Genomic DNA, 24,516 nt, shown 5'->3' with positions numbered 1-24,516 from the left:
TTTGTATAGTTCACTAATCATCCATGAGGGTATCCGTGAGGGTATCCAGGCACTTAAGCAGGTGTTTAGGTGAGTGTCTTCTCAGAGTAATTTGAAAAGCTGGGTCTTCAGCTTCTTGCGGAACTCAAGACGTGAGGAGGAGGCTCTGATGTGTTGTGGAGGCCATTCCATATTCTTGATGTGATTTATGAGAAATAAAGACCTCACGTTCTCCTCTTGTGAATGTGAGTGAGAGTGAGGCTGAGTGCAGGTGTCTGTCAGGATGGTGAAAGTGTATGAGGTTGTTGAGGTTTGATGGACCAGTGTTGTAGATTTTTACGTTTGGCTTGACATTGCAACTGTCACCAGACCTTCTAACCTACACCAATTTTATTCTGTAGTTCCTTGCTTCAGCACAAATACATATCACTTCCCATGTTACCTAGTTCACATTACCACATGCCATTTCTTTGCCAGACCTATTTGCATTGTAATACTTGTTATTGATCATTGAACCAAATCATGACTACAACTCTCAGAATGCACTTTTGTAAATGAAAGCACGCAACCGTATCTCTGATATCCCGGTAAATCGGTAGTGTCGAATAACCCATTAAAGTGAAAGCCATTCTCCATCTGGGGAATTCAGTGATCGCACATAAGGGTTAGGATTTGATGTTAGAAGATCTATTAGGTAGATAGTTAGTAGGCTGATAGATCTATTTGCAACAGGAAGCGTATACCCCATCCCAAAGCTGGAACGTAGTGTTTTTTAAACTTTTTTTAAGTGTTCAGGCTGAGGTCAGGGTTTCTCCTCGGCTAAAATCCAGACATTAGTAAGTAGCACTTTCAGTCTCTAATTGTTGTGAGCATTCTAACACAAGAATGGAAGGGAAGCTTATAGGAGCTAAGTGATCAAAGGATTGCAAATGAGAGTGGCAACAAAAAAACTAATGGTAGGCTGTGGGCGGGTTGTGGTTGCTCAGCACACATGCTGTGTATGCTAGACCTAAAAATAATCATCACTTGTACACCAGCAGAAAGGAAAACATCATCTGTAACTGAGGAGTACAACTGAATTAGAAGGGAATTGAATGTTCTTGATAAGTTATTTTGAGTGTGTCTTGAGACCTCTGTATCTGGCTGCCAGAGCTCATGGGGCGAACAAAAAATAGAGAACGGCATTTATCAGCTGCTTTCAGCCATTATTTGGTTTGGGTTAGTCTTCATCAGATATTGCTTTTTATTCTTGTATTTGCAGTCCTTTTGCCTTCCTGCTCCATAGTGTTTCAGTTTCTTTTATTTCTTCAGACAGGTTTCCATGAATTCTCGCAATTGCTCAGCTTCCAGTTATATTGTTTATTACTTTTGGTTCTTATTCTAGAGGGTCACACGGCCGTAAAGGAGCTTTCTGTTAATATTTTTAGGTGGGGGGCAGAAACACAGTGTGTGTTGAGAGACACTGCTATGTACGTATTGCATGTGCCTAGGTGATTGGCATAGTTTTCTTTTCATAGCAGCTAGTTACTCAAAGATGTTTAAGAAAACCACTGCAAAGCATGTTTTCTGTTGTTTAGCACTGTTATATATGGCTGTTCATCACAATCTGAAAATACCATTGTCTTTCTATGAAAGATGGTTCATATTGTTCAAGTCAACATTTATCGGATGTTTGCATTTAAAGTGATGGTGTCTTTGAGACATAATCTCCAGGTAGGATCTCATCTCTGAATTTCTTGAAGCCAGCAAGAGTTAATTCAGTAGATGTAGTTGCCTTACCTCATTTGTGATTGCTTGATGGAGGGATTGGTCTTTGGGCTTCTCGATTAATTCTGCTCAAATTGTCAATTAGGTCATCTTTATTACTAAATACATAACTGTGGGTCCCCTTATGTCCTTTAGAGCATAGCCACTGTTTTGCAAGAGACCTTTAGATGACGTCTGGGGCGGGTATAGAGCTTTGGCCCTTATATACAAAGATTCAATTTAGGAATCATAAATTGCGACAAATAATTATTTGAGATTCCTTAAATGGAATGGACAAAATGGATTAGTTAGAAGTGGTCGTAGTTTGCACACTGACTTAAAAAAAACAAAAATCCATAGGTATTTTGAGAACCGACCTATGTATTAAATAATAGGTTGGTTCTCCAAATACAGGTTCTGGTGGGTTTTGGCCAACCTCATTAATATTCACGAAGTAGGTCATATATTGAAACCCACTGCAATTTGCTCCAATGACAGGCATTGTGGCCTGCTGGGGTCAGCAGACCCCTATGTCCGTGATTGCTTTTAAATAAACCAATATTTTCTTCTTTTCTATTTTTTTTATTTTTTTTTATGCAGTCCTTTTTCCTTAAAGGAAAACTTGATGCATTTATTAACGAAAAATGACACAAGCCTTTTTATGTGCAAGCAGTGGTCTTATGGACCACTACCTGCTCATAAAAAAGTGGTTTTGTGAACATTCACAACGGGGAAGGGGTCCCCAATGGACCCTTTCCGATTTGCAAATGGCTTACTACTTCCTTTTGATGAGGTGGTAAATATTAAAACATTCCTAAAGGAATCTGTATTTCGAAGGGGCGCCTTTAACACAGCCCTTCTGAATACTTATTTGTTATCTATTCCCAAACCCAATTAAAGATTCAGTAATATTCTGTAACATATTACCAAATCGTTAATTGGGTTTGTAAACTTAAAAATGCCATTATGTGGTCAGAAGGGCTCTGATTTTACAAATTAAACCCTTACATACTATAAAATGGCATGATACATGAGGGCCTTTGTCTCCAGAGGCTTCTTTGAACAACACAAAGGGGAGTGATGTGTTCTTGTAACTCTAATTTGTTTATAACTCCAGGTAATAATGCTGCATACCTTTATTTTGTGGCCTAGTCTTCCAACACTCACATTCTGGCTAATATCAATACTATTTTGCCAACCCTTCTTTTGACTATGGTTTTTCCACTGTTTTCTACTTTTTGTACAAGGAGTCTGAAATATGTAAGTATCAATGTTTATTTTGTACAGGCTCTTTGTCCAGGTTGAATTTTCTGCGTGGCTTCACTTCAAATCCCCGCTCCTTGTGGGGCCTCCCTCTCGCTGGTGTAGCCTGGGCCCTGATTCCTGCCAGAGTGTCTTCTCCCAGGACCCCAGCATTTGCCCGCCCACTCGGGCTTTTGCACGCTAAATGGCCCTGTTCAGGCCTCAGTCGTAGGTCAGTCACTTGGTCTGGCTCGTCTGGCTCCTCAGGTCCGCTGGTGGAGCACTCAGCCTGGTTCTCACCTCTGCGGCCTGCTCTGCGCAGCGGGACTTGCAGTTGGCTGGATCACACCCCTGGCTACCTCTTTTGATATGGTCACTCACTGTGGACTACTGGATCTACTCGGTTGCCCCATGAGTAGCTGGGCCGTCACGCCTCACTTGCCATGTCTTACCACTCTGCCCGGCTGCTCTCATCAGGCCCGGGCCTCAGGCCGGGTTCCGTCATCCTGGTGCTTGGTATCGGATGTCACAGTTCTTCTTTTGGGAGGCTCAAGGGGCTCTGCAGTGTCGTGCCGGGCGTGGATCACCAGAGTCTGCGGCGACGGTCCATTCCTCCTCTATAGCCCGCCATGGCTCCAGTCGTGGCTCAGCATCCCAGTCTGGGAGGGAGCCACTGGCCAAGATGCTCGCCTCTCTGGTCCTTCTTGCATTGTGGCCTTTGAGTCTGCCTATCTGCTCCTCCGGTGCCCCTCTCTCCAGATTCGCTTACCATGGGTGGCTGGTCCCGTCCAGCCATTCCACTAGCAGCCAGGCCCTCATGCACTTCACTCCTCGGCCCGGCCGCCTCGTCAGTCCAGAGCCTGGGCGTGGGCCACCAGAGTCAGCGGCGGTCCCCTCCTCCTCCATGGCACCGCGCGGGTACCAATCTCACCCTCGCCTCCCGGATCATCTCACCCTCGCCTCCCGGATCATCTCACCCTCGCCTCCCGGATCATCTCACCCTCGCCTCCCGGATCATCTCACCCTCGCCTCCCGGATCATCTCACCCTCGCCTCCCGGATCATCTCACCCTCGCCTCCCGGATCATCTCACCCTCGCCTCCCGGATCATCTCACCCTCGCCTCCCGGATCATCTCACCCTCCTCCCCGGGCCAAGGAAGGAGCCGCCGGCCCAGGTCCCCGCCTCACAGGTCTACCTTGCGTTGCAGCCTTAGAGTTGGCCGATCTGCTCCTTTCCGGATTCAGTTACCGCAGTTGGCTGGTCCTGCTGGCAGCTGGGCCCTCATGCACTTTACTCCTCGGCCTGGCTGCCTCATCAGGCCCGATCCCGGCTGGGCTCTACCTTTCTGCCTGCGGACCTTTCAGTTGCCTCGATCCTTTCACAAGGCTGTGGGGGGGGAAGAGGGGTACAATCTCATCAGATGGGTTTTGGCCTCGGGACATCAGGGCTTTATGGCGGCAGATGATGGAGGGGTCCGAAGTACTCTTAGAGTGCGACCGAATCTTGACGCCCAAAGCCACTCCCGCCTGTCAGGATTGTTAATTGTGTTGGCTAGTTCGAAAGCTGTGCTCCTCTTCTTGCATTGCTGCACGAATTGTGATGACTACATAAGTCATAGTCATATGCCAATCATTTTCATCAGTCATTTACTCAGGGCATTGTATACTGTACTCCATGGTGCCATTTTCACTGGCAAACCGTTTCCTACTGAAAAGATGCCAATCAAAACAGTGCAAGTGTGAGTTCCTACTTCTTCATCACAACCGCCCTCAGGAAATGTTGTCATTCTGTTGAATGCATCGCTTATTGTCAGACACTGATGTTGCAAACGGGTGGAAGATTTTGGTGCTGAGGAAAGAAAGCGTGCATCAAAAGATACATTTCAAAAGTAACTGAAAGTGTGGGTGGTATCAGCAGTAGCAAAACGTGACAGCCAAATCTGTACACCACACAGAAGGATAAAGGAAGGTGTAGTTGTGCATCCTCCTTTGGGGCCTGACTATACTAGAAAGCAGTAGGCAGATATGCAGAACAGAGCACATTAAGGATGATTTGTCACCCTGCCTCATTTATATTAAAATCGGAAGTTCTTTCAACCTATCTTAACAACGTTCCCTCTAATTATTAAAAGCCACAGGGGTTGAGACTGCTAATCATTTTGGCTGCTTACTGTGTAAAGCTTTTTACAAAAGCTTCCATATCTCAGTAAAAAGACATGGAGGAAATAGTCCAGGTTTATCTCTCGCTCTCTGGCTTTCTATCTGTTTGTCTCGATCACACCCACCAACAGTCTAAATTAGTACAGCATGTTCAGTAACACTGCATGCTTGTGTCACATACACCGAACCCTAGTGGCATAGCTAGCAATATCTTATGATTCTTCACACACGTAATACTTCCAGTATATGTAGTATCCATGCCAGATTCCAGCACAAGTTTTGCATATGTATGTATGTATGTAGGTAGGTAGTTGTGGTGATGTGAGCATGTGTGCTGGTTTGCGTTAGTGTGAGTGATCATGTGTTGGAGTGTGATGTGCCCCATGTTTGGTATTGCAAAATAGACAGAGCAATTTAAATATAGATTATGTCAAAATTTAAGGCATATGAGCAGGACACCTCTTTTCCAGCCATTCCATTTCTAAGACCACACTTTGTTTATACTTGATAGTGTTTTTGATCTACATCACACCTCAGAAATGGAGAGTCCCTGACCTTATTTCACACTTAGTCTGCCTGAATAGAAAATCTCAAAGTGGTCAGCATCATTTGTTGGACTGGGCAATGCCTATTGTGTCACAGTTTCAAACGGTCAGTTTCCTAGTGGCACATAAACCTAAATAGTATTTCTCTCTCTAGCATTGGGTAGTGGGCAATGTACCTTGGCCTCCATATTCAGTAAGTATATATGCCTATATGATGTACACTCCGTTGCCAGTTTCCCTTCCGTATGTATGACCACTATAGTTGCTGTTCTCTGATCATCTGGCAACTGTTGGGTTTGCAGTGCTTCCTGGTACATTGCAGTAAGATGTGGGACCACCCTACTTCTCAGCCCTTTGTAAAGCTCCACTGGGAGTCCGTTTGGGCCAACCACCTTTCCTGATTGTAAGGATTTGATCGCCTGTCCTACCTCCTCTGCCGTCAGATCCCCTGTCGCCCTACTTTCAAACCAATTTGCGGGTGTATTGAGCAATCCATAGCAGATGGTTGGCTAAGTGTTCTCGGCTCTCCTCTGTCCCTGCTTGTTCATTAATGTACGACCTTGACTGTAGGTTTCATCTCCAGTCTCGCTCATAACTCCTGGGTCGTTGCACCAACTCCTGCCCAAGTCTCAGGTATTCTCTACTCCCATTGCTTGGCTCGATCCCAGCCCCTCCTGACTAGACTCTCCCTCCGGGCTGGGCGGGAATCGGCTCATCTGTCTTTCACTCGCAGTCTGGTTCCCTTGTTGATCTCCAATTGTCTGGGTGACACTCGTTGTGGCCCCTCTCTCCCTCTGCCTCTCTTGTCGCTCCAGAGCCGCACCGTTCTGCCTTGTGCCAGCCAGTCCCAGGCCTCCTTCAGGGACTGGAAGAGCCAGGACCTGCCATCTTGCACTAACTTTAGTCTGGCTGGAAATATCATCACGTATTTTATGTCCTTGGACCGTAGGGCCCTTTTCACCTCCTTGAAAGCTCTTTCCTTTTCTGATCCACTTGCAATAAATTGACGTCCAATGTCACTGCCTCAGTTTTCGGTTCAATGTTGCTCCTAAGTGCTTGTATGGCCACCATAATTTCATGCAATGAAGGATCTCCACTCTCCGGGCTCCTCCCATGGAGACTGTGGTGTCCCTCTCCAATCCAGTGTCTTTACCTGCACGCTGTATTTATCCAGGTTGTTAGTCTGTGTTGCTTGTAGGCCCTGATTGCGCCCCATCATATCAAGCTCCTCTCCGATATCTTACTGCAGGGGGACTCTCTTGGGCCAGTTATTGTGGGTTGCTTTACTGGTCGACGTCCTTAAGGTACCCTCTTGGGGTGTCTCCGCCTGAGCGGTTTAACTGTTTCACTCCTCTCAGGCCGTCTCTCGGCCCAGTCCCGGCTTCTCAAGTTGCCTCTGGCCTAGTTCGGTTTAGATCCCAGGTCTAGCACCCGCCACTTTTCCTCTGGTTGTTGCTGACAGGGCCCTTTTTGGGGAGTGCCACTGCCTCCATCACCGGCTCTCCTGGCTCGTTCCAACTGGGCCTCACCAGTCCCCACGGTGTGTCAGTAGCGCTGAGGGCGTCTGCGCTCCCTCCCAAGGTTCCTCTGACCAGACCTCCCAAGCTCCACTTCTTGGACCTTATTTATCCAGTGTGCCGTATATCTTTCTTGCCCCCTCCGGCTACTTTCGTCTATCCGCGCCACTGCTGCCACTCTAGTCTTTCTGCCTGACTCTGGGTGCCAGGCCATTCACTTCTTCTGCTGCTTCCACCCGTCACTTGTCGCCTTTGTTGCCCCGGGGGACACGTCCCCTCCCTACAGGTTCCTTAGCCTACTTGTTCTACACACCCACCTTTCCCTGCAATGCACTTCCTTGCGCACAGCAGGCTCTAGGGCACTGTGGAAGTTTTGCAGGTCTCGCTGGCTGGGCTGCTCCCATCTTCTTGTGGCCTTCTCCACAAGTCCTGCTCTTCTGATGCCACTTAGGCCCGAGGGCTTTGGCCTTCTTTCACTCACGCCAACACTTATTCTTATCTACGGACACTTCTCCTCTTTGGGGCTGAGCTGTTTATTTCCTCGGCTCCAGGCAGTCTGCAATTAGTCCGCCTGCCATTTTGTGCTGCTTCACCCTCCAGCTTGTAGGCTAGACCGCAATCCCGGCACTTTGTTTTCTTCAAATCTCAGTCCTTTAGGTCCTGGGGGCCCCATGATCCCAGTCACACTGCATGTCCCCGACTCTGGTCTGGATTTTAGGACGAACTTTCGGGCATTGAGTTGCCGTTTGCAGAGCTGATCAACTTTGCGGCCATCTTTCGTGCTGCTTAGCCAAACCCCCTCATACTCCACAAATTCTAATCTAATGATGTAAATAGTTTTGGGATTGGGTCTGGAAAATTCCTCTTTTTAGCTAAAATACATTCACAGCAAATATAATTACATAGTAAAATAGCTTACATGGGCCACTTTAAGAATATTTAATGGTGGCGTTTTTCATTCCCATCATGCTCCTGAGTGGATTACTTGCCTGCTGCTGTCACTGTGTGCGTTGTAAGATCAGCCACATTGTTTGCTCTAAGTTGTAAGTGTGCATGTTCTGCGTGGACAGTAACTAATGTGTATGAAGACTGTGGGTGGTAACTCCTGAACAGGCAGACTTTGAACAACTGATGGGCAAACATTTTCCTTTGGCACTAGTACATATTATGGATGTCCTACTTCGCAAATTATGTTTCTGTCTTGAATAAATGTATCTTTATTTTAGAGATGCTAATTGTGCTATATGGTGTTTGGTAGTTGATATGTGTCACTCTCATCCTTCAGAAAATGCTGAACAGGCTTTCTGAAATGCACTCTTTCTCCTTTCTGTGCCTTTATTTCCTCCATCTGTCTCCTATTCTACTTGTAGTTCAGTGAGTTTGTCGGGAGAGAAAGCCTTTTTGCTGTAATTGAAAAAAGTGCTGCCTTTCATGTTTGTTAAGAATTGGGTGTTGTTTCTCAATGACTTGTGCTCATTTTCGTTGCATTACTTTGCAACACTGGCTAAAGCTGTGGTCTTCCGTTGAAAGGTTAAGTCTTTAAAAAGTGACATTCCCTGTTGGATGCCATTACAAAATGATAATGATTCTTCACATTGGTGGCTCTAAAATATCATTGATAATTTGGACAGTGGAATAACTATGAACTATAAACAACTAAATGTTCTCCCTACCCATTACCTAACAACTCCTTCTATTTCCTAATACACTATCAGTGTAGACCCATCTTCATGCTGTTTTGAGATTTAAACATTTATATTACTTTTTCAAATGTATTGAGTAGTAGCATTACATGAAAAGGAACTGAAATCTCCTACTGAATTATTATTTGCTGTTTTCCAGTGCCACTATGGCTGCCCAAGTGACTCTCGAGGACGCCTTGTCTAACGTGGACCTTTTGGAAGAATTGCCATTACCTGATCAGCAACCGTGCATTGAACCACCACCATCATCCCTCCTTTACCAGGTGTGTTTTCATGGAGGCCCGATCCTGTTAATCAGTTCATCTCTGCCATCAAATGTTTGGAGTTTTGGTCCACATGACAGATTCTCTTTTAATAGAAGCACTAAATGTACTGTTTGCCAGAACCTTCTGCCTGTCTTTTCTGAATGTGGTTTCAGTCACTCGCCTTCCGTGTATGACATCTCAGAAGAGTTATGCTTGTCTGGAGGAAAAACTTCTAAGTTTGTAAGATATTTCATTATACTAGTATCCACATATGACTGCCGTCCACGGATGCACACACGTTGCCATCTTGGAATGATCTTTTGCTTGAAGTAAAGTAATTCCAAGATGGATGCTGTTCCAGTGTGCATGTCTGCAGGAGAAAAAATGTATTGGCAAAGCCAATAGCTTTCAAAGTTGAGGCCTGTTTGCTTAGCATTGTTTGTTTCTTCAGTGGGTAAAGGTTGGCTGCATTCTTTTTCATTTTGCATATTGCATTTTTGCAGTGAGTTACTGGATCTACTCCCAGATGTCAGTATTTTGAATGTGGATCATTTTGAAGTACTGGTTGATGCTGGATATACCACTTGTAGATTTAATTAAGCTTGCAATTGGAATTCAATGCAGATATAAAATGTGTGAGGATTATTTTAAACTTTGGTGAATAATACCATGATCATTTTGCATACTAACATTTGCTACTACGCTTGTTGATTGAATACAATCACACGAGGAGTGAACCCCCGAAATTTGAGCCTCTCCTTGCAAAACTGACTTATCTCAACCCCTGGTTCATTGCACAAAATTGGAATGGACATTGTAGTTGGGACACTTTTTCCATACCGTTATGTTCTAATGAATTAAAGTGGACGGTAGTTATGAGTTATGTTTATTCACATTTTTTAACACAGCACTCAATGGTGTAGCAAAACCACAAATCAAGGTGTTGTGGGTAAAACATGTATTATAAATATTTAATTATGTTTTGCTATGGTGTGTATGATATGCAGAGGATTTAGGATAGAAGAAAAGCAGTGATCATGCAAATTAAATTCCTTGATCGTATCTGTAGGCAAGGTACTTTATTTCATTAAATAGTTTACATTTACAGCGTATACATTTTTGTATTCAACTGTTCCTCTTTCCACAGCCTAACTTCAACACTAATTTTGAAGACCGAAATGCTTTTGTCACCGGCATTGCACGATATATTGAGCAAGCCACTGTTCATTCTGGGATGGTAATTACATTTAACTTAATTGATGTTATTTTGTCCGTTCAATTTATGAATTGCCAACTGGTCATTTAAATATGACATGGAATAGCAGGAAAAATTAAATGGTGAAACAAAGGATGAATGCCCATTTCATAGACGTATCATTAAAAACAAGAGTCAGCAGAGATGTGGCAATGTGTTGGAATTTGAAGAGTGCGTTGAATACCTAAAGATGAAAACACCAATCGGAAAAAAGAGTTAGGTTAGATTTATAAAATGCACGTTGCGAATATAAAACTATGCATGCAATTTTAAGAACTGTACCTCAACTGAGAACACATTAAGAAACTGACAATATTTTTGCTCAAGTTCCCCTTATGAGCATTGAAGGACTAAATGCTGTTCATAGATTGTGAATGAACCACCACCTGTTTGTGATGTAATGTATCTCATAAAGTCTTAAATAATCATGATTACTGCGTAAACTTCTGGATTTCTGTGCAAATGTTCCTTGTATATGTCAGGTAAAGTTATTACCTGATGCCCCTAGCTAGCTGTTAAACTCTTAATTTTGAATGGAATGCCAAGACTTCTGTCTCTTTTTGCACTGCCAAACCTCCCATGTTAGCGTCCGTTCATACACTAGTCCTTCATTCACAATAGTTTCACATATTTTAACTATTTTGTCACCTCTAAGTGTTGTGTACTTGTGTTTTCAACTACAGAACCATATATGAGCACAATTTGATAACAGGGAACAAAAAGAGCCTATTTGTTGTTTTAATTGAAATGATTTGGAAATTGGCAAACATTTGTTCACAATTTGATTCAAATGATTACAGCCTTTAAGTAATATTATATATATGTTTTACATTTAGAATGGGATGCTTGAAGAGGGGCAAGAATATGCTGTCATGTTGTACACATGGAGAAGCTGTTCGAGAGCTATTCCACAGGTAACTTGGTTTTAACACACTAGTAGTCGTTTGTAGTCAATGTTATGATGAAAGTTTCTTTGAAATGCAGGTATTTCACCTTTGTAATATAATTGCAGATCAGTTATTCCATGGCAACCTATTTACAAATACAACAAGCACGTAGACCATTCATCTGCCATATCAGAATACTTTCAACATCTAAACTTCTTTTGTTTGACATAGTCTGTACCTTCTTTCAGAATAATGCTTTTCTCACCAACTTACCAAACAACTATTTTCGAAACTACGTGGACTCTCCGCCTGGCTCACTAACCAGCCTGTTCCACCTTCCACTAAGTGGACATGTTATGCAGTTAAGTTGCAAAAACAATCAAATTAATACTTTCACTGCTGGCCTGAACTTCAATGAAGTGAAGGAACAAATTTCAAGACCAGATTGGAAAATGTACCTCAAAAAGAAGAGTGGGAGGCGTTCAAAACTAGGGAGTGAAAGCTTTTGGATGGAGTGAGAAACACACTGGTACATATTTAATGGAAAAGCAAAGGAACATGCGATGTGCTGACTAGAGTGCTAGTATCAGATACTGATGTATGACAATGAGGCTTGCAGAGAGGAAGCAAGAGAACAAAAACAATAACGGTAGCTATTGCATTACATACCCTAGGATCGTATTAAAAACATCATTAACTGAGAGGGGAGGAGAGAGGGTGGTGAGAAATCTGTGGGAATATCTTGTATCCACCAGAAACATTGTCTCCAAAGGTAAGTAACATTTTTTGTGAGGGATACTTTTTCCTACAGATTGCTCTCCTTTTGAATGAGTCTCAAAGCAATATCGCCGGGAGGTGGGATTTGAGTAGTTATGATTAACCAAGGAAGTAATTCAACACAGCCCTGCCAAATGATGTCTCAGTGTGAAGCTGAGCGGTGAAGCAACAGTAATTAGCCAAAGAGTACAAGAATGACCATGTGGGTGTTATGCAAATATCAGCCACTGTGATGCTTCCAGTGAGAACAGTAGATGCAACAGTAGCTCTTGTGAAATTAACACAACTGCCATTCGGAGACTTCTTGCACAGTGCATAGCAGATCTTAACGCTAAGGGTAGCACTAAGTGATTGTGTACTACTTAACCTTTTGCTCCAGCAAATCCAAGAAACAATTCATCATCCACTAAGTGCCTCATTTGCAGTAAATATAGTAAGCCTGAACCCACTTTGGAGCCAGCTTGTCCTCCTCTGCTTTGGTTGGAAGAGGAGGAGGGAATAATTAAAGGAGAACGATTGAATGACAGATGTGAAAAAATGACACAACTTTTGAAATAATTGAAATGCAGGTGGGAAGCACCAGTTTTTCTGGGTAGGACATCGTGAAAGACATCTGGATCAAGAAGCCAACCTCATCCAGTCAGGGGGGTATGCATTATACAACAAGCAAGGGACATGAGAGGGGCTAAAGGAGCAGTGGAAAGGGAGACAAATGCGGATTGGTAGAAGTACTAAGGGTAAAAAACACAATATTTTCTAAAATAACCAACATTTGTGAAGACTTTTAAAGCAGAGAGTGAGTGTGTGTGCACTTTTGTCTGTGTACATGTAAATATTCCTTGTGAATAAAATGATCCGGATAAACCACTTTGATATGTCATACCTGTCCCTACAGAGACTCTGTCATATTCACCCATGGACCCCCCCCCCCCCCCCCCCCCCCCCCCAAGCTTGTATGAGATGTGGTCAACCAGGGGTGCACATGTGGCATGGGAGTGTCTGGGGATACAACCTTTTTTGGGGGGCGGGGTTGAGGGGGTTGGAACGTACCTTTGCAGCGGTCCTTGGTTGTCCCATTGAATTGAACACAAGGGTGGCGCTGCTGGGCCTTCTGGAGGAGTTGGGAGGGCTGATCGAATATTCATGGGGGGGGGGGGTTACCTGCCTGGTAGCTAAGAGAGACATTGTACAGCTCTGGAGTGGCCCGACGGTACCGTCACTCTGGAAGTGATGATCTGGAGTGAACTCGTGCTCTCAACTGGAAAAGCTGATCTGTGAGGCACGGGCCGTCCCCACAAATACGCAAACATTTGAGGGAACTGGTGGGCTTACAGAGGGCTGCCTGTGTGAAATGCGGTTATCATGCTCTGTTGGTGAAGGGAGGCGGGTTGTAATCTGCGGAAGATATTGCCGTGATTTATTTAGCAGGACTGTCATGTACTCACTGATATGTATGTGCTTTCTTTCGTTTCTCTGTTGTGTCTACACACATTTAAAAAATAATAAAACTGGTAATAAAAAATATCCTTGTGAAATCTGATAGACCGATCACCACACTAGACTGAAATCACCTGCACTCATCTATTTCCCATAAAGTATATTTATTACGGTGGGATGTAACATCCCAACTCGCCTCCCTCCAAAACTAGGCTTGTGCATCACATGCACCTCTTTTACCATTTCTCTAAGGCGGAATGGTTATATCTGCATGACCTTTTTAGTACGAACACTAAGGTTTTGGAGAGTTTCCACTCAACTTGTAATGCAGCTAGTCAAACATGAAGATAAATATTTATTTACATCTTCTGTGTACACAACTTTATATTTCATTTCATATTGACATATAATTTTGGCTCAATAACTAAAATCATTTTGGACCTGTAAAATTAAGGGGAGATATGAAATAGATAATGTGTCTTTGGTTGAATCTCTTTAAGGCTTTTCCCTGGGATAGCCACCCTCACAAATACTTGGTTGGACATCTATGGCATCTTAAGTGCATCTGCTGATTTAGAATGCATGGAGAATTGGGCTGCACAGCTTGTGTGGTGCCTGCGTTGCTAACCCCTATCCAAAAGCACTTCTTGAGAATCTAGGCCTGCATGTTTAAAAACTGCTCGCACATCTGCGACGGACAACATGCTCCTTTCATATGTATCTGCACTGTGTAGCAAGGCTCACCCTTTTTTAGAACATGTTGCCCTGGAAAAGATCTTATTTAAAAAAAAAAATGGATGGCCTGTAATGAGCGAGGGGGCATTTTTTAATCCTAGCATGTATCCTAACCACGGTTTTCATGTGCTCTTTGACTATACAGTCTGTCTGCACAGGAGGAAGTAAAATATTTGATTAAAAATAAGGGATACATATGATCTTAACATGTAGTCTAAATATGGCTCATAATGTGGAAAGCCAAGCATTTACCAACTTTAATATTATTATGTTTTCTTTACAAAAAAATAAAGGCAGTTCTAATTACTTTGTGTGTTCTCTTTTTTGTTTTATTTCCTATAATGTAATTTATTGAGCTTGAAATATGCCTAGACTTGTTTTTGCTAATGAATAAAACAAAATCACAGGCCTAGGTGAAGAATTAAAATAGTTAAAGCATAAACAGTCAAGTTTTCTTAACATGGTGAAGGAGCTTTTTTTGCGCAACTCTCCTGGGAAAGAAGTCCCAGTTTTGTCACTACCTGCTAAAAAACCTTTGCCACCAGATGGGACTGTGATTGGAGAAGTAGGACCAGAGGCACTATAGTCCAAGGAATTTTGTTTTTACTGAGTATACTCAGCTATAATTAAGGATATCAAATAAGATGTGCAGAAGTCAATTTATTTTTCTGTTTCCCTGGGACTGGCCTGGATGCCCACTGAGCCATTCTACACAACCCCAAGACAAATAGAAAGGTAGGCATGTATTAATCTGGACTATATTAATCTACAGGAGACACTTTCTGCTATGAGGTGTCCGTGTTCGGAGGGACTCTTCTCAACACCTGTCTCAGTGTTCATATGATTACCAGTACCTGTATGTGCAGTAGCAGTAAATTAAGAGGAGCTCACTAACTTGTCTCCCCTCAGCTTCTTATAATTGCTCCTCTACTTCTACTTCCCCCTTGGCGCCCCTCCCCCTTTGTGTTAGGCATTTACCCATCAGTGATACAAAGTAGCTGTAGAAAAGAAACCCCTTAATCACTTGCCGTGGAACCATGGCTGATGGGAACTCAGAAACTGCATCTGGACTGATGGTTGATTCATGGAATTAACGGCACCCCTTAGTGTCTTCTGTCTTTTCTAAAGCTCTGCCTTGCTGTTTGCCAGTCTTCTCCCTTTCTGTATCTCTCCTACTCAAATGGTATTCTTTCACCTTCAACCTCTGCCATTATCGTCTCTTTTTCCACCACTCATCTGCCAGTATTTCTTTGCTTTCTACATAGACTGCTCTGCTTTCTGTCTGTTCTCTGCTTTTCTGATGGTGCTCCTTTGCATTCATTCTGTGCTCCTGGTTCTCTTCTTATCTGCTACTCTGATGGTACTCCTTCTCACTGTGCCCCTTTGCACTCACTTGTATGCCCTTTGTCCTCTGCTTCTACTTGCCACACACTCCTGCTCCATCGCTTTCCACTCTCCAGCAGCCTGTTTGTGGAAGTGCACTGCCAGATGTCCTTTCAGTGCCCCCAGCTTCATGTCTGCCTGTCTTGAAGTTGCCATCACAGGTGGAAGTGGATGCACTTCCTTTAGAGAAAATATGGAAATAGAAGATAGCCGATTTGAAATCTTTGCATTGTAGTTCTACTTTCAGGGATCTCTACAAAGTCAGACTTCTTTCTCAGGTGAAGGTTTGACACCTATGTTGATGTGTCTGGGGGGTATGATGTGATGATAATCTTTCCATTTGGGAGCACATCAGTGCACGCTATACAATGGGCAAAGCTTTTCTATTCATCAATAAAGCCCACCATGTAAAAGTCATCTTGAGACGCACACTATTCTGGAAGGAATATTATAACGGGCTTTACCTGGATCTTCCTGAATCAGCTTTACTCAAACTCGAGTAGATTCAAATGTTTGCTGTCCTGAAAGGAGCAGGGTTTGGAATTTGTGACTATGTGCTTGTCTAATATACCGAGCAATTGGCTCTAGTAAAACCTGATTAAGTTCCAAGACGTGCCTTTTGCATGGGATTTTTTTATGGGTTGAGGAATTGTGACTTGAAGGCAATTTTTTTTAAATGTATTCTTCCTCAATCATAATGCTCCAGCTCACTTACACTGCTACATGTCCATGTTCGGAACTTTCCTTTACTGATGGATGGCCACAGAAATCTGGGGCCCACATTATGGAACAGCCTTTCATCTTGTTTGTGAGCATCTCAACCATCTTAATTTTAGGAAGTCTCTTAAAATGTAGTGTTACTGGTCTTTTAAGGTAAGATTGTCCTCGGATGTTTAGGTTGGTAAAAACATGTGCTTAGTCCTTCAGGACCTTCGAAATCTGAATAGACAGTGTGCAGTTGTGGTCTTCTCTCCTGCCGTACTTGAACTCTGGCCCTGGTCTTGTCTCTCTGTCTGAGGTGGGACTTCATTCCCAGACTGCATCAAGGAGAAGCAGGCCCGGCGGTATAACTCTCATAAGCTCCACTAGAGTCCCGCAGTATGGGACATGATCGAGCAAAGACCCAGGCCAACACTAGGTCCTTTTTTGGCCATCGGAAGCTGGGCTGGGCCGGGCCACCCACCTTGGTTTTAGTCCTGGGGCTTCTTCTAACTGTTGTTAGTATTTATCACTTCCCTCTTCTGTGGAGTCTTACCCTGTTGCCCCTGGGGCCGTAGTAGTTTTGGCAACAGCGTTCAGGCTGCGGACTTACTGGTGAACAAGTTCTGCAGATTGGTTGATGGCTTTTGTTCAAATGGGCAAACATAAGACAACCTCCTCGAATGCTGGGAGTACGCTTCAGGGGGAGTCCACAAAGGATATTGTAGGGAAGGGCCTCTCCAGATCATCTATTCTTTCGTATTTAACCACAGTGCCTGGGGCAACTAATGATGAAATTAATACCTGCAAGGAGAGGTTGGGTATCCGACCCATGTCTACTTCCCCCTATAAATCTATGGGACCTACTGTAGTTCCACATGTTAACACTCCTGTGTTGGGTCATAATGGACAGATGGCTGAAGGAGGTTTTAGTACTAAGGTTTCAGCTGCTGTTTTGACTTTTACTGCTGATATCTATTATTCACCGGCAGTGGTAGAGGCTGGGAGTTCGCTCACAGCCAGTGGTCCCCCTGCGTCTAAGCACAAGAAAGGAAAGAAATGGTTATGCTGGCAAACTGCCCTGGGTCTAAATTAAAGGACAAAACAACACTTCAGGCATCAAAGAAGGGTACTAATCAAAATCTATCCAATGACAATCTCTCAGATACGAACATTAATGAACTTGCTCCCATGTTGTAATCCTTGTTGAGGTGGCGGTTGATAAGTGTATAGAAAAATACATGGGTAAATTGTTATCAATCAAGACCAGTTTAAATAATTTGTTTTCCTGTAGAACTAATTTTTCAGGGGAGCGGATGGGTCATTATTTGAATGTTAGCGGTCCGTCCTTTGTTAAGTCTGGGATGGAGGTCTCAAAGGACGACAGGTAGCGGGTGCTATCCTCAGTGGGTGCCAAGTATGCAGCTAAATGGGGTTCCCATCACACCCGAATGATATTAACGATATCTGGGTTCTCCTGGAATCTATGCCACATGCCTTGACACCCCGAGTTACCCAGTAACGCAGAACTCCTGGGGCGGTAAAAGATGGGGCTGCAGAAAAGCCTTGTTTTGAACGAGAGGAAGGGGCAAATAAAATAGAACCGTCAGTACCTCCCCTGCATTTGTCACCCTAAAAGCTCACCTCCCCTCGGATCCTATTTTATAGTACTAACAGGAGTCCCTGTACTGAAGACTGGTGCAAGGGAAGATTACTGTACCCTAAAGTACAGAGTCGCTTACTGGTTGTCCTGCTTGAGCCTGGAGGGTTATCACCTAGCAAACAGTGTCATAGTGGCCTGGAGGGTTGATTGGATTGGCTTGGACCTTCCCCTAAAAACTGTGCTGAGGATTGTATTGTAGTTAATTTTGATCACAGGGGTGTTGTCCAGGTGGTTCTAAAAAATAATTATTGCCAATTCAACGGTTTATGCATCACCTTTCCAGGCGATCTCATTGAGTTTTTTTTTTTTTTTTTTTTTTTTTTTTTAATCGGCTGGCTTTTGCTCCAGTTTTGTGCCAGCCTGATGTGAGGTCTAAATGTCAACAGAATATTAATGTGTTTGCGCTGCCATCATGTAACAGGTTCGAGTTGGGTATTGTGGATTGACTCTCTCACCCCCTGGTTACAACCATACCGCGCTTGGGTCAGTCTGTGCCAGTACCTTAATAGTCCCTCACCTGTTTTGTCAGATACTAGGGCCTCATTGCCTGAAACCCATGAGAACACCTAGTCAAGGTATAGTGTGTGTGTGAAAACATTAGTAACAAAAGCGAGGGAGCCCTGGGCAGTCAAGGGGTGATCCTTCCCACTGTTTTATCAGAAAACCCCACGTTATTGAATAATAGCATGCTACCCGGGATTTGAATTTAGCCTCCTGGAATGTGACTGAGGTGAGAAGCAAAAAACATTTCAATCGTTTCCCTTCAAGAAACCTGAGAGACTGAGGGTTCCTTTTTTCGGGATGTTTGCAAGCCCTTTTTAGGTTGAGCGAGCAAGCACTTTGAACTGTTGTAAGTATTGTGATCTTTTAACCACGTCTACCACTTTCACTCGTTCATGAGTTTGCCTTTCAAAAATGCTTTGTTATCATTGGTAAATACTTTAGTTTTGTCCCTCCTTGGGGCGGTTTGGTTACCGCCGTGCGGACTGCCCCTGCTTTATGGATAATTGCACAATTGCTGATACGTTTGGATGCAAGCAAACTTCTTTATCTTTTTGTATCTCACCTTCGTGCTCATGGCGGCCATGGCGCTTTGAAACGGTTTGCTTATGTCAACTGTTTTTACTTTTCATTTTCAATTTAAGTGGCAAGAAATTTACAGTGCTAATAGCTCTAACTCAAGCAAATGTAGGACCTATTGCATTGCAAATGCTTGTTTAACCCTACGGTGCCCCCACCTAGGGTACGGCCCAAAGGTTGCCTGTTAACACTGGTCTCTCTGTCCTTAGATTGTAGGGTTAAACAATTGGCTACATCTTCTCATGAGCCAGCTATCTGAATTTCATCAACTGCCGTTGATGCTCTTACATTATTGCATTTTTTATAACTCCACTAATGGTTCCGCTTTCTTTGATACACTCCACAAACTTAGGTCACATTTGTTGGACCTGGAGCATAGGGTGGATGTCAGTGCTGGTATGATTCTAGTGGGAGACTCTAACATCCACCTTTGCCTGAGTTCTTTCTCTGCATGTGATTATATACATGGTGTTAATATCTTGCACCTTGAGCAAATACTGGCGGATGATTGTTTAAACAATATCTTAGTCGAGTTTAATCTAAAATGTGTTATGACAGAGTCATGCTTGTATATCACACTTTTCCCCTGACATTTGTAGGTCACGGTGCAAATTCCACAGTAGGTTATATTATTTGTTCCACTCCTTTGCGGAGTTTGTTTGGCTCTTTTGATATCAGTATTTCTGGTTTTAGTTACCATTTTTGCATTAGCAGCCTTTTTTCCTATCCTTCCATCCAAAGTACTGCATTTCTGTTGGATGGCAAAGTTGTAGATCAAGGAAGAAGATTAAAATGGGTGAAAATTGTCCTGAATGATTTGCTGAGGAATCTTGTTGTTGCCAAAGCTAGGGATTTTGAAATTTGTGTAGGGGACCAGCTGGATGATGGTGCTTTGTTTTAGTGCATTTCAGGCAATACAAGCTGATGTTTTGTCCAGATTGACCCTGCCTCCCAAAAGGTTAATTGATAACAAACCTAGATGGTTTAATAAAGAATGATCCCTTAGCGCTAAACTATTAACGTCTGCGGTCAAAGCCTACCCTAAAGATTATTGCCTTATTTCCTGTAGGCATGGAGCCTATAAGCAGGTGATCAATGAAAGAAAAATTTAACTTTGGGAGGCTGTCTGGGCTGACCTGCTGGAGGTGTCTAGTAAGGCAGATAATGGGCAGTTTTGGGAGGTAGTCAGTTGCCCCCTTTTTGGTGATGACTGTGCCCATGTTTCTTCCTTCTATATTGCCCCGGAGGTTTCGGTTGAGCATTTTGAGGATATGTATGGTACTCATAATAAAGTTGGTCTGAGCGAGTCACCAGATATGATCGTACAGCATGATCAGAACAGCTTAATTTTTTATGCTAACGAACTTGAGCAGGTTATAGTTGGGATGAGAAGCCACAAAGCCCCTGGCCCGGATGGGGTCCCCGCTGACCTGTTTAAGTTATTTCCTAGTTTATGGGTCCCTAACTTAGCCAGACTATAAAATCTTGCTCTTCAGATGGGGACGCCACATTCTTGATCCGTACTTATTCCCATTTTTAGGCAGGGCTCAATGGATCTCCCAAGTTGTTACAGGTCCTTTTCAGTGATAGATTCAGTTGTGGAGGTGTTAGGCAGGGTGATCCTGGAAAGTTCTATGTCTTGGGCAGAGGATGGGTCCATCTTATCAGATCTTCAGTACGGTCTTCGGCAAGGTTTAGGTGCATGTGATCAGTGTCTCAACTTTTATATGCTGATCAACAAATGTACTGTAGCCAAATCAGGATCTTTGTTTGTAGCTTATATGGACTTATCCTCCACCTTTGAAAATGTCAATTGGTCCAAACTGTGGCAGATTCTCCTGGGTATGGGTATGGATGTGGCTGTTGTGGGTTTTCTTGCCAATTTGCACAGAGACATGAGAGCAGTATTGCTCTATACCACAAATTGGCTTGCTCTGATTCTTTTAGATTGAACAATTGAGTAAAATAGGGTTGTATATTGGCCCTTTTTTTTGTTCACGTTGTACGTGAACGACCTGTGGACCAGATTGTTGGATAACCCACTGGATTGCCCACAAATATGTTCTTGCCAGATCCCCGCATTACTGTATGCAGATGATACCGTATTATTGGCAAGGAAAGCCCTGGGGCTTCAGCCTTTACTTGGTGGTTTTGTAGGATTTATGAATAATCTAGATCTTTCTACTAACTATAGCAAGTCCTAGGTGGTTGTTCTAGGCCCCAAGAAGACCAGGACAAGATAATTTTCTGTGCCACGTAACAGGCTGTCCAGGGTCCAGACTTGTGCTTATTTGGACATTGTTTTTGATGAATGAATCACTTGGGGCACCTTGGTTAAAGCATAGAAGACCGCCCTGTTAAAAACTATTGGTGCTTTGTTTTCTTTTTCAACAAGAATAGGTAGTAAGCCACTTGGTGCCCTGTTAACAATTTATCAGGCGAAATCTGTCTCAGTGGTTAATTATGACAGTGATGTATGGGGCTCTGCTAACATTAAGGAACCTCAAGTGGCTAAGAACAGCATTTGTTGGTTCCTTCTTGCTGTCCCAACCTCTGCATCAGCATTTGTGGTTCATTAGGAAATAGGGTTATCTTTATTTATCAGACCTTATTGCCCTTCACCCGTTGATTATATAGCTGACTATATGGGTGCATACAGAAAAGAAGTTAGGGAGAGAGATCATTACGGATTGTCTTGCTCTGGATGGTTGGAAATCAGTTAGGTGGCTAAAGTATATTAGGGACATTTTGCACAACTTGGTGGGCCTGCCCTGTACAAGTCGCCTCTTTCTGTAACAAAGGCAGACATTGTGTGGACTCGGGAAATGTCTTTTTGCAGAGACAAATGGAAAGGGCAGCTATTGAGCTCATTAAACCCCTGGTTCATGGTCCCGGTTTGCTTACGACATGTCCCTCTAGTGAACCTTACCTGCTTAATTTGCTCAATCCTCACTATTGCTTTCTCCTAACCAAATTTAGATGTAATCAGATCCCCTTTTTGTTGGCTTACCCAGAGCTTGTTTTTGTGGAGCAGTAAGCTGAGTCCCTGCACTTGTGATATTTCCCCACACGATTTGCTGCATTTTTTTTGTAGTAGTTTTTTTATGAAATCCCTTGTCAAATGTTTTTATTCCCATTGTTGAAATCTTTGTACAGGTGAGGCCCACCCTGATGTTTTTACAGCTACTTTCGGATGGTCATACAACTTATACCGTTGCATGTTTCCTAGCTTCCTCTTAAAGCTAAGGAAATTACTGGTGGTAACATGAGTGTGTTTTATTTGTTATATGCACCTTGCATTTTATCATAGGACCGTTTTTTAGATGTTTTTACTGTTCCTCTCGTAGGAAAATATATTATGGTCAGTCTGATGAACTAAGAGGCGTGCAGGTTATTTTAGACTGTTTTGCACATATAGGGAGTCATTACGACCTCAGCGGTCTTTTCAAAAGACCGTAGAGACCGCGGGAGACAGAATACCGCCATTGCCAGCGGTATTTCTGTCTCCCTATTATGACATTTCCGCTGGCCCAGCGGAAATGTCACATCAACATTGCAGCCGGCTCGTAATAGAGCCGGCGGCAATGCTGATGTGCAGCGGGTGCAGTAGCACCTGTTGCGCATTTCACTGCCCGAAATTCAGGCAGTGAAATGCACGACGGGGCTATGCCTGGGGGCCCCTGCACTGCCCATGCTAAGTGCATGGGCAGTGCAGGGGCCCCCAGGGGCACCCCAAGTCCCCTTACCGCCGGCCTTTCCATGGACAGGCCGGCGGTCGGGGACTCATAATCCCCAGGGCAGCGGTGCTGGCACCGCTGCCCTGGGGATTATGACTGCCAGGCGGAATCCTGGCGGGAAAGTGGAGGGGCAGGCGGTATGGCCGTGGCAATTCCGCCACGGTCATAATTGCTGGCAGAACACCGCCAGCCTGTTGGCGGTGTTACCGCCAACATACCGCCGGCCACCAGTATCATAATGACCCCCATAGTGAGTAAGGGCGTTAATTGAGATTGCACTATTTATGACTTTTTAAATGTTTTTATTGATGCTTTTAATGCTTTGGTATTTATGTACTGTGTGTAATAATTGTTTTTATGCACTTTTATGGTCTTGTGTAGATCAAATAAAGTATCTTTTGATTTGACTAGAGTTTTTGGTCAATACGAAGTTATCAGGTATCTGCTTCCTAATGTTAGCCAGTTTCCCTGACAGTGAAACGGTAACACTAACCAATTTTCACCTTGTTAAAATCGTGGGGCAGGCTGAAAAGGAGGCAGGTGTCATCCGCATACTTGTGAAAATGGATCCCCTACCAGTGCACCTAAAAGGCCAAGTGAGATGCACTCAGATATTGATTAGCAAATATGGGCTTCAAAAACCGATTTACTAGCCAATTGAGTTTGTTCACCAAAAAAAGTGGTAGCCTTTTCACGTTTGCAAATTGGTAGTTTCTCTGCTGTAATGCCTATAGCTGTTTTCGTTGTCTCTGCAGGATTCAGATTGGTGTAGTAAGAATACTGGAATCATTTTTAATATTAAAAAACTGCACAACCTTTTCAAGCCAGCAGATTTTGTTACTTTTCTAGTGCTTGCCATTTTGGTGGATTGTATTGGGTCTTCACTGAGAGATATAGGTTAGAAACAAATACACAAATAGCTATACCTCTGATTAGCATGATTGAGGTATACCGCATGTGTGCGATTATTCAAGACCTGTCAATGTTTTAACCACAACATGTTTCCTTTGGTGAACCTCTCTAAAGCAGACCTGCTTTTGTGGTATTGTGAATTCAGAGAATGATAACTATTTTCCTGCTTCTAGGTGAAGTGTAATGAACAGCCAAACCGAGTGGAGATTTATGAGAAGACAGTGGAGGTGTTGGAACCTGAAGTTACCAAGCTGATGAATTTTATGTACTTTCAGGTAAGTGATAATAAAAAAAAGAGTTTTAGAACTCCTAAATCCTTTACAGGAATAAGCAAGAACATCTCAGTATTGCTTGAGTTATGCTTCAAATGACAAGACTATTATTAACTTGAAATATATTAATACTAGTCCATAATTTAAAAATAATTTATATAACCTGTTATTATATCATATTGTATTTCACATTTGTGTAGCACATTACTGCTGCTAGTATGTATGTGAAAAACCTGATGACTGCGCTACTCTTGTTGCGGCAAACGTGATACTGTGTTGTAGGCATGTCTATGTCAAAATGAAGCGTACAATAGTTCGTTTTGCTTTACATCCAACTGCTTGGTTGTTGTGGCTGAATGTTTACTGTGTTCCCAAGCTATCATACTTGTGGTTCACATTAATATTTAGTTCTTATTGAAACCTTTTTTTTTTATCAGGAAGATGCATGTTTAGTAAATAATGGCATGCTCTGGTTAATTGATGAGACTGGACCATATTTGTAATATAAGTATTTTAATCCAAACAGAAAAGATATGTGCAGT

At 43.2% G+C, this 24,516-nt stretch overlaps 1 protein-coding gene across 2 annotated transcripts in view; it reads left to right on the top strand.

Annotated features, from left to right (window-relative positions):
- Window positions 1–24,516, top strand: part of CYFIP1 (cytoplasmic FMR1 interacting protein 1) — a 546,797-nt gene that overhangs the window by 38,680 nt on the left and 483,601 nt on the right. For both annotated transcript variants that reach the window (XM_069204288.1, XM_069204289.1), the window contains exons 2-5: window positions 9,032–9,155; window positions 10,285–10,374; window positions 11,229–11,306; window positions 23,876–23,977. In XM_069204288.1, the coding sequence (XP_069060389.1) occupies window positions 9,032–9,155; window positions 10,285–10,374; window positions 11,229–11,306; window positions 23,876–23,977 (394 nt within the window). The remainder of the gene's footprint in view (window positions 1–9,031; window positions 9,156–10,284; window positions 10,375–11,228; window positions 11,307–23,875; window positions 23,978–24,516) is intronic.

Source organism: Pleurodeles waltl, chromosome 8, assembly GCF_031143425.1.
Source record: "Pleurodeles waltl isolate 20211129_DDA chromosome 8, aPleWal1.hap1.20221129, whole genome shotgun sequence".
Taxonomy (NCBI): domain Eukaryota; kingdom Metazoa; phylum Chordata; class Amphibia; order Caudata; family Salamandridae; genus Pleurodeles; species Pleurodeles waltl.
The sequence above is the reverse complement of the archived record's forward strand: the minus strand, read 5'-3'. Positions and strand labels throughout refer to the sequence as shown.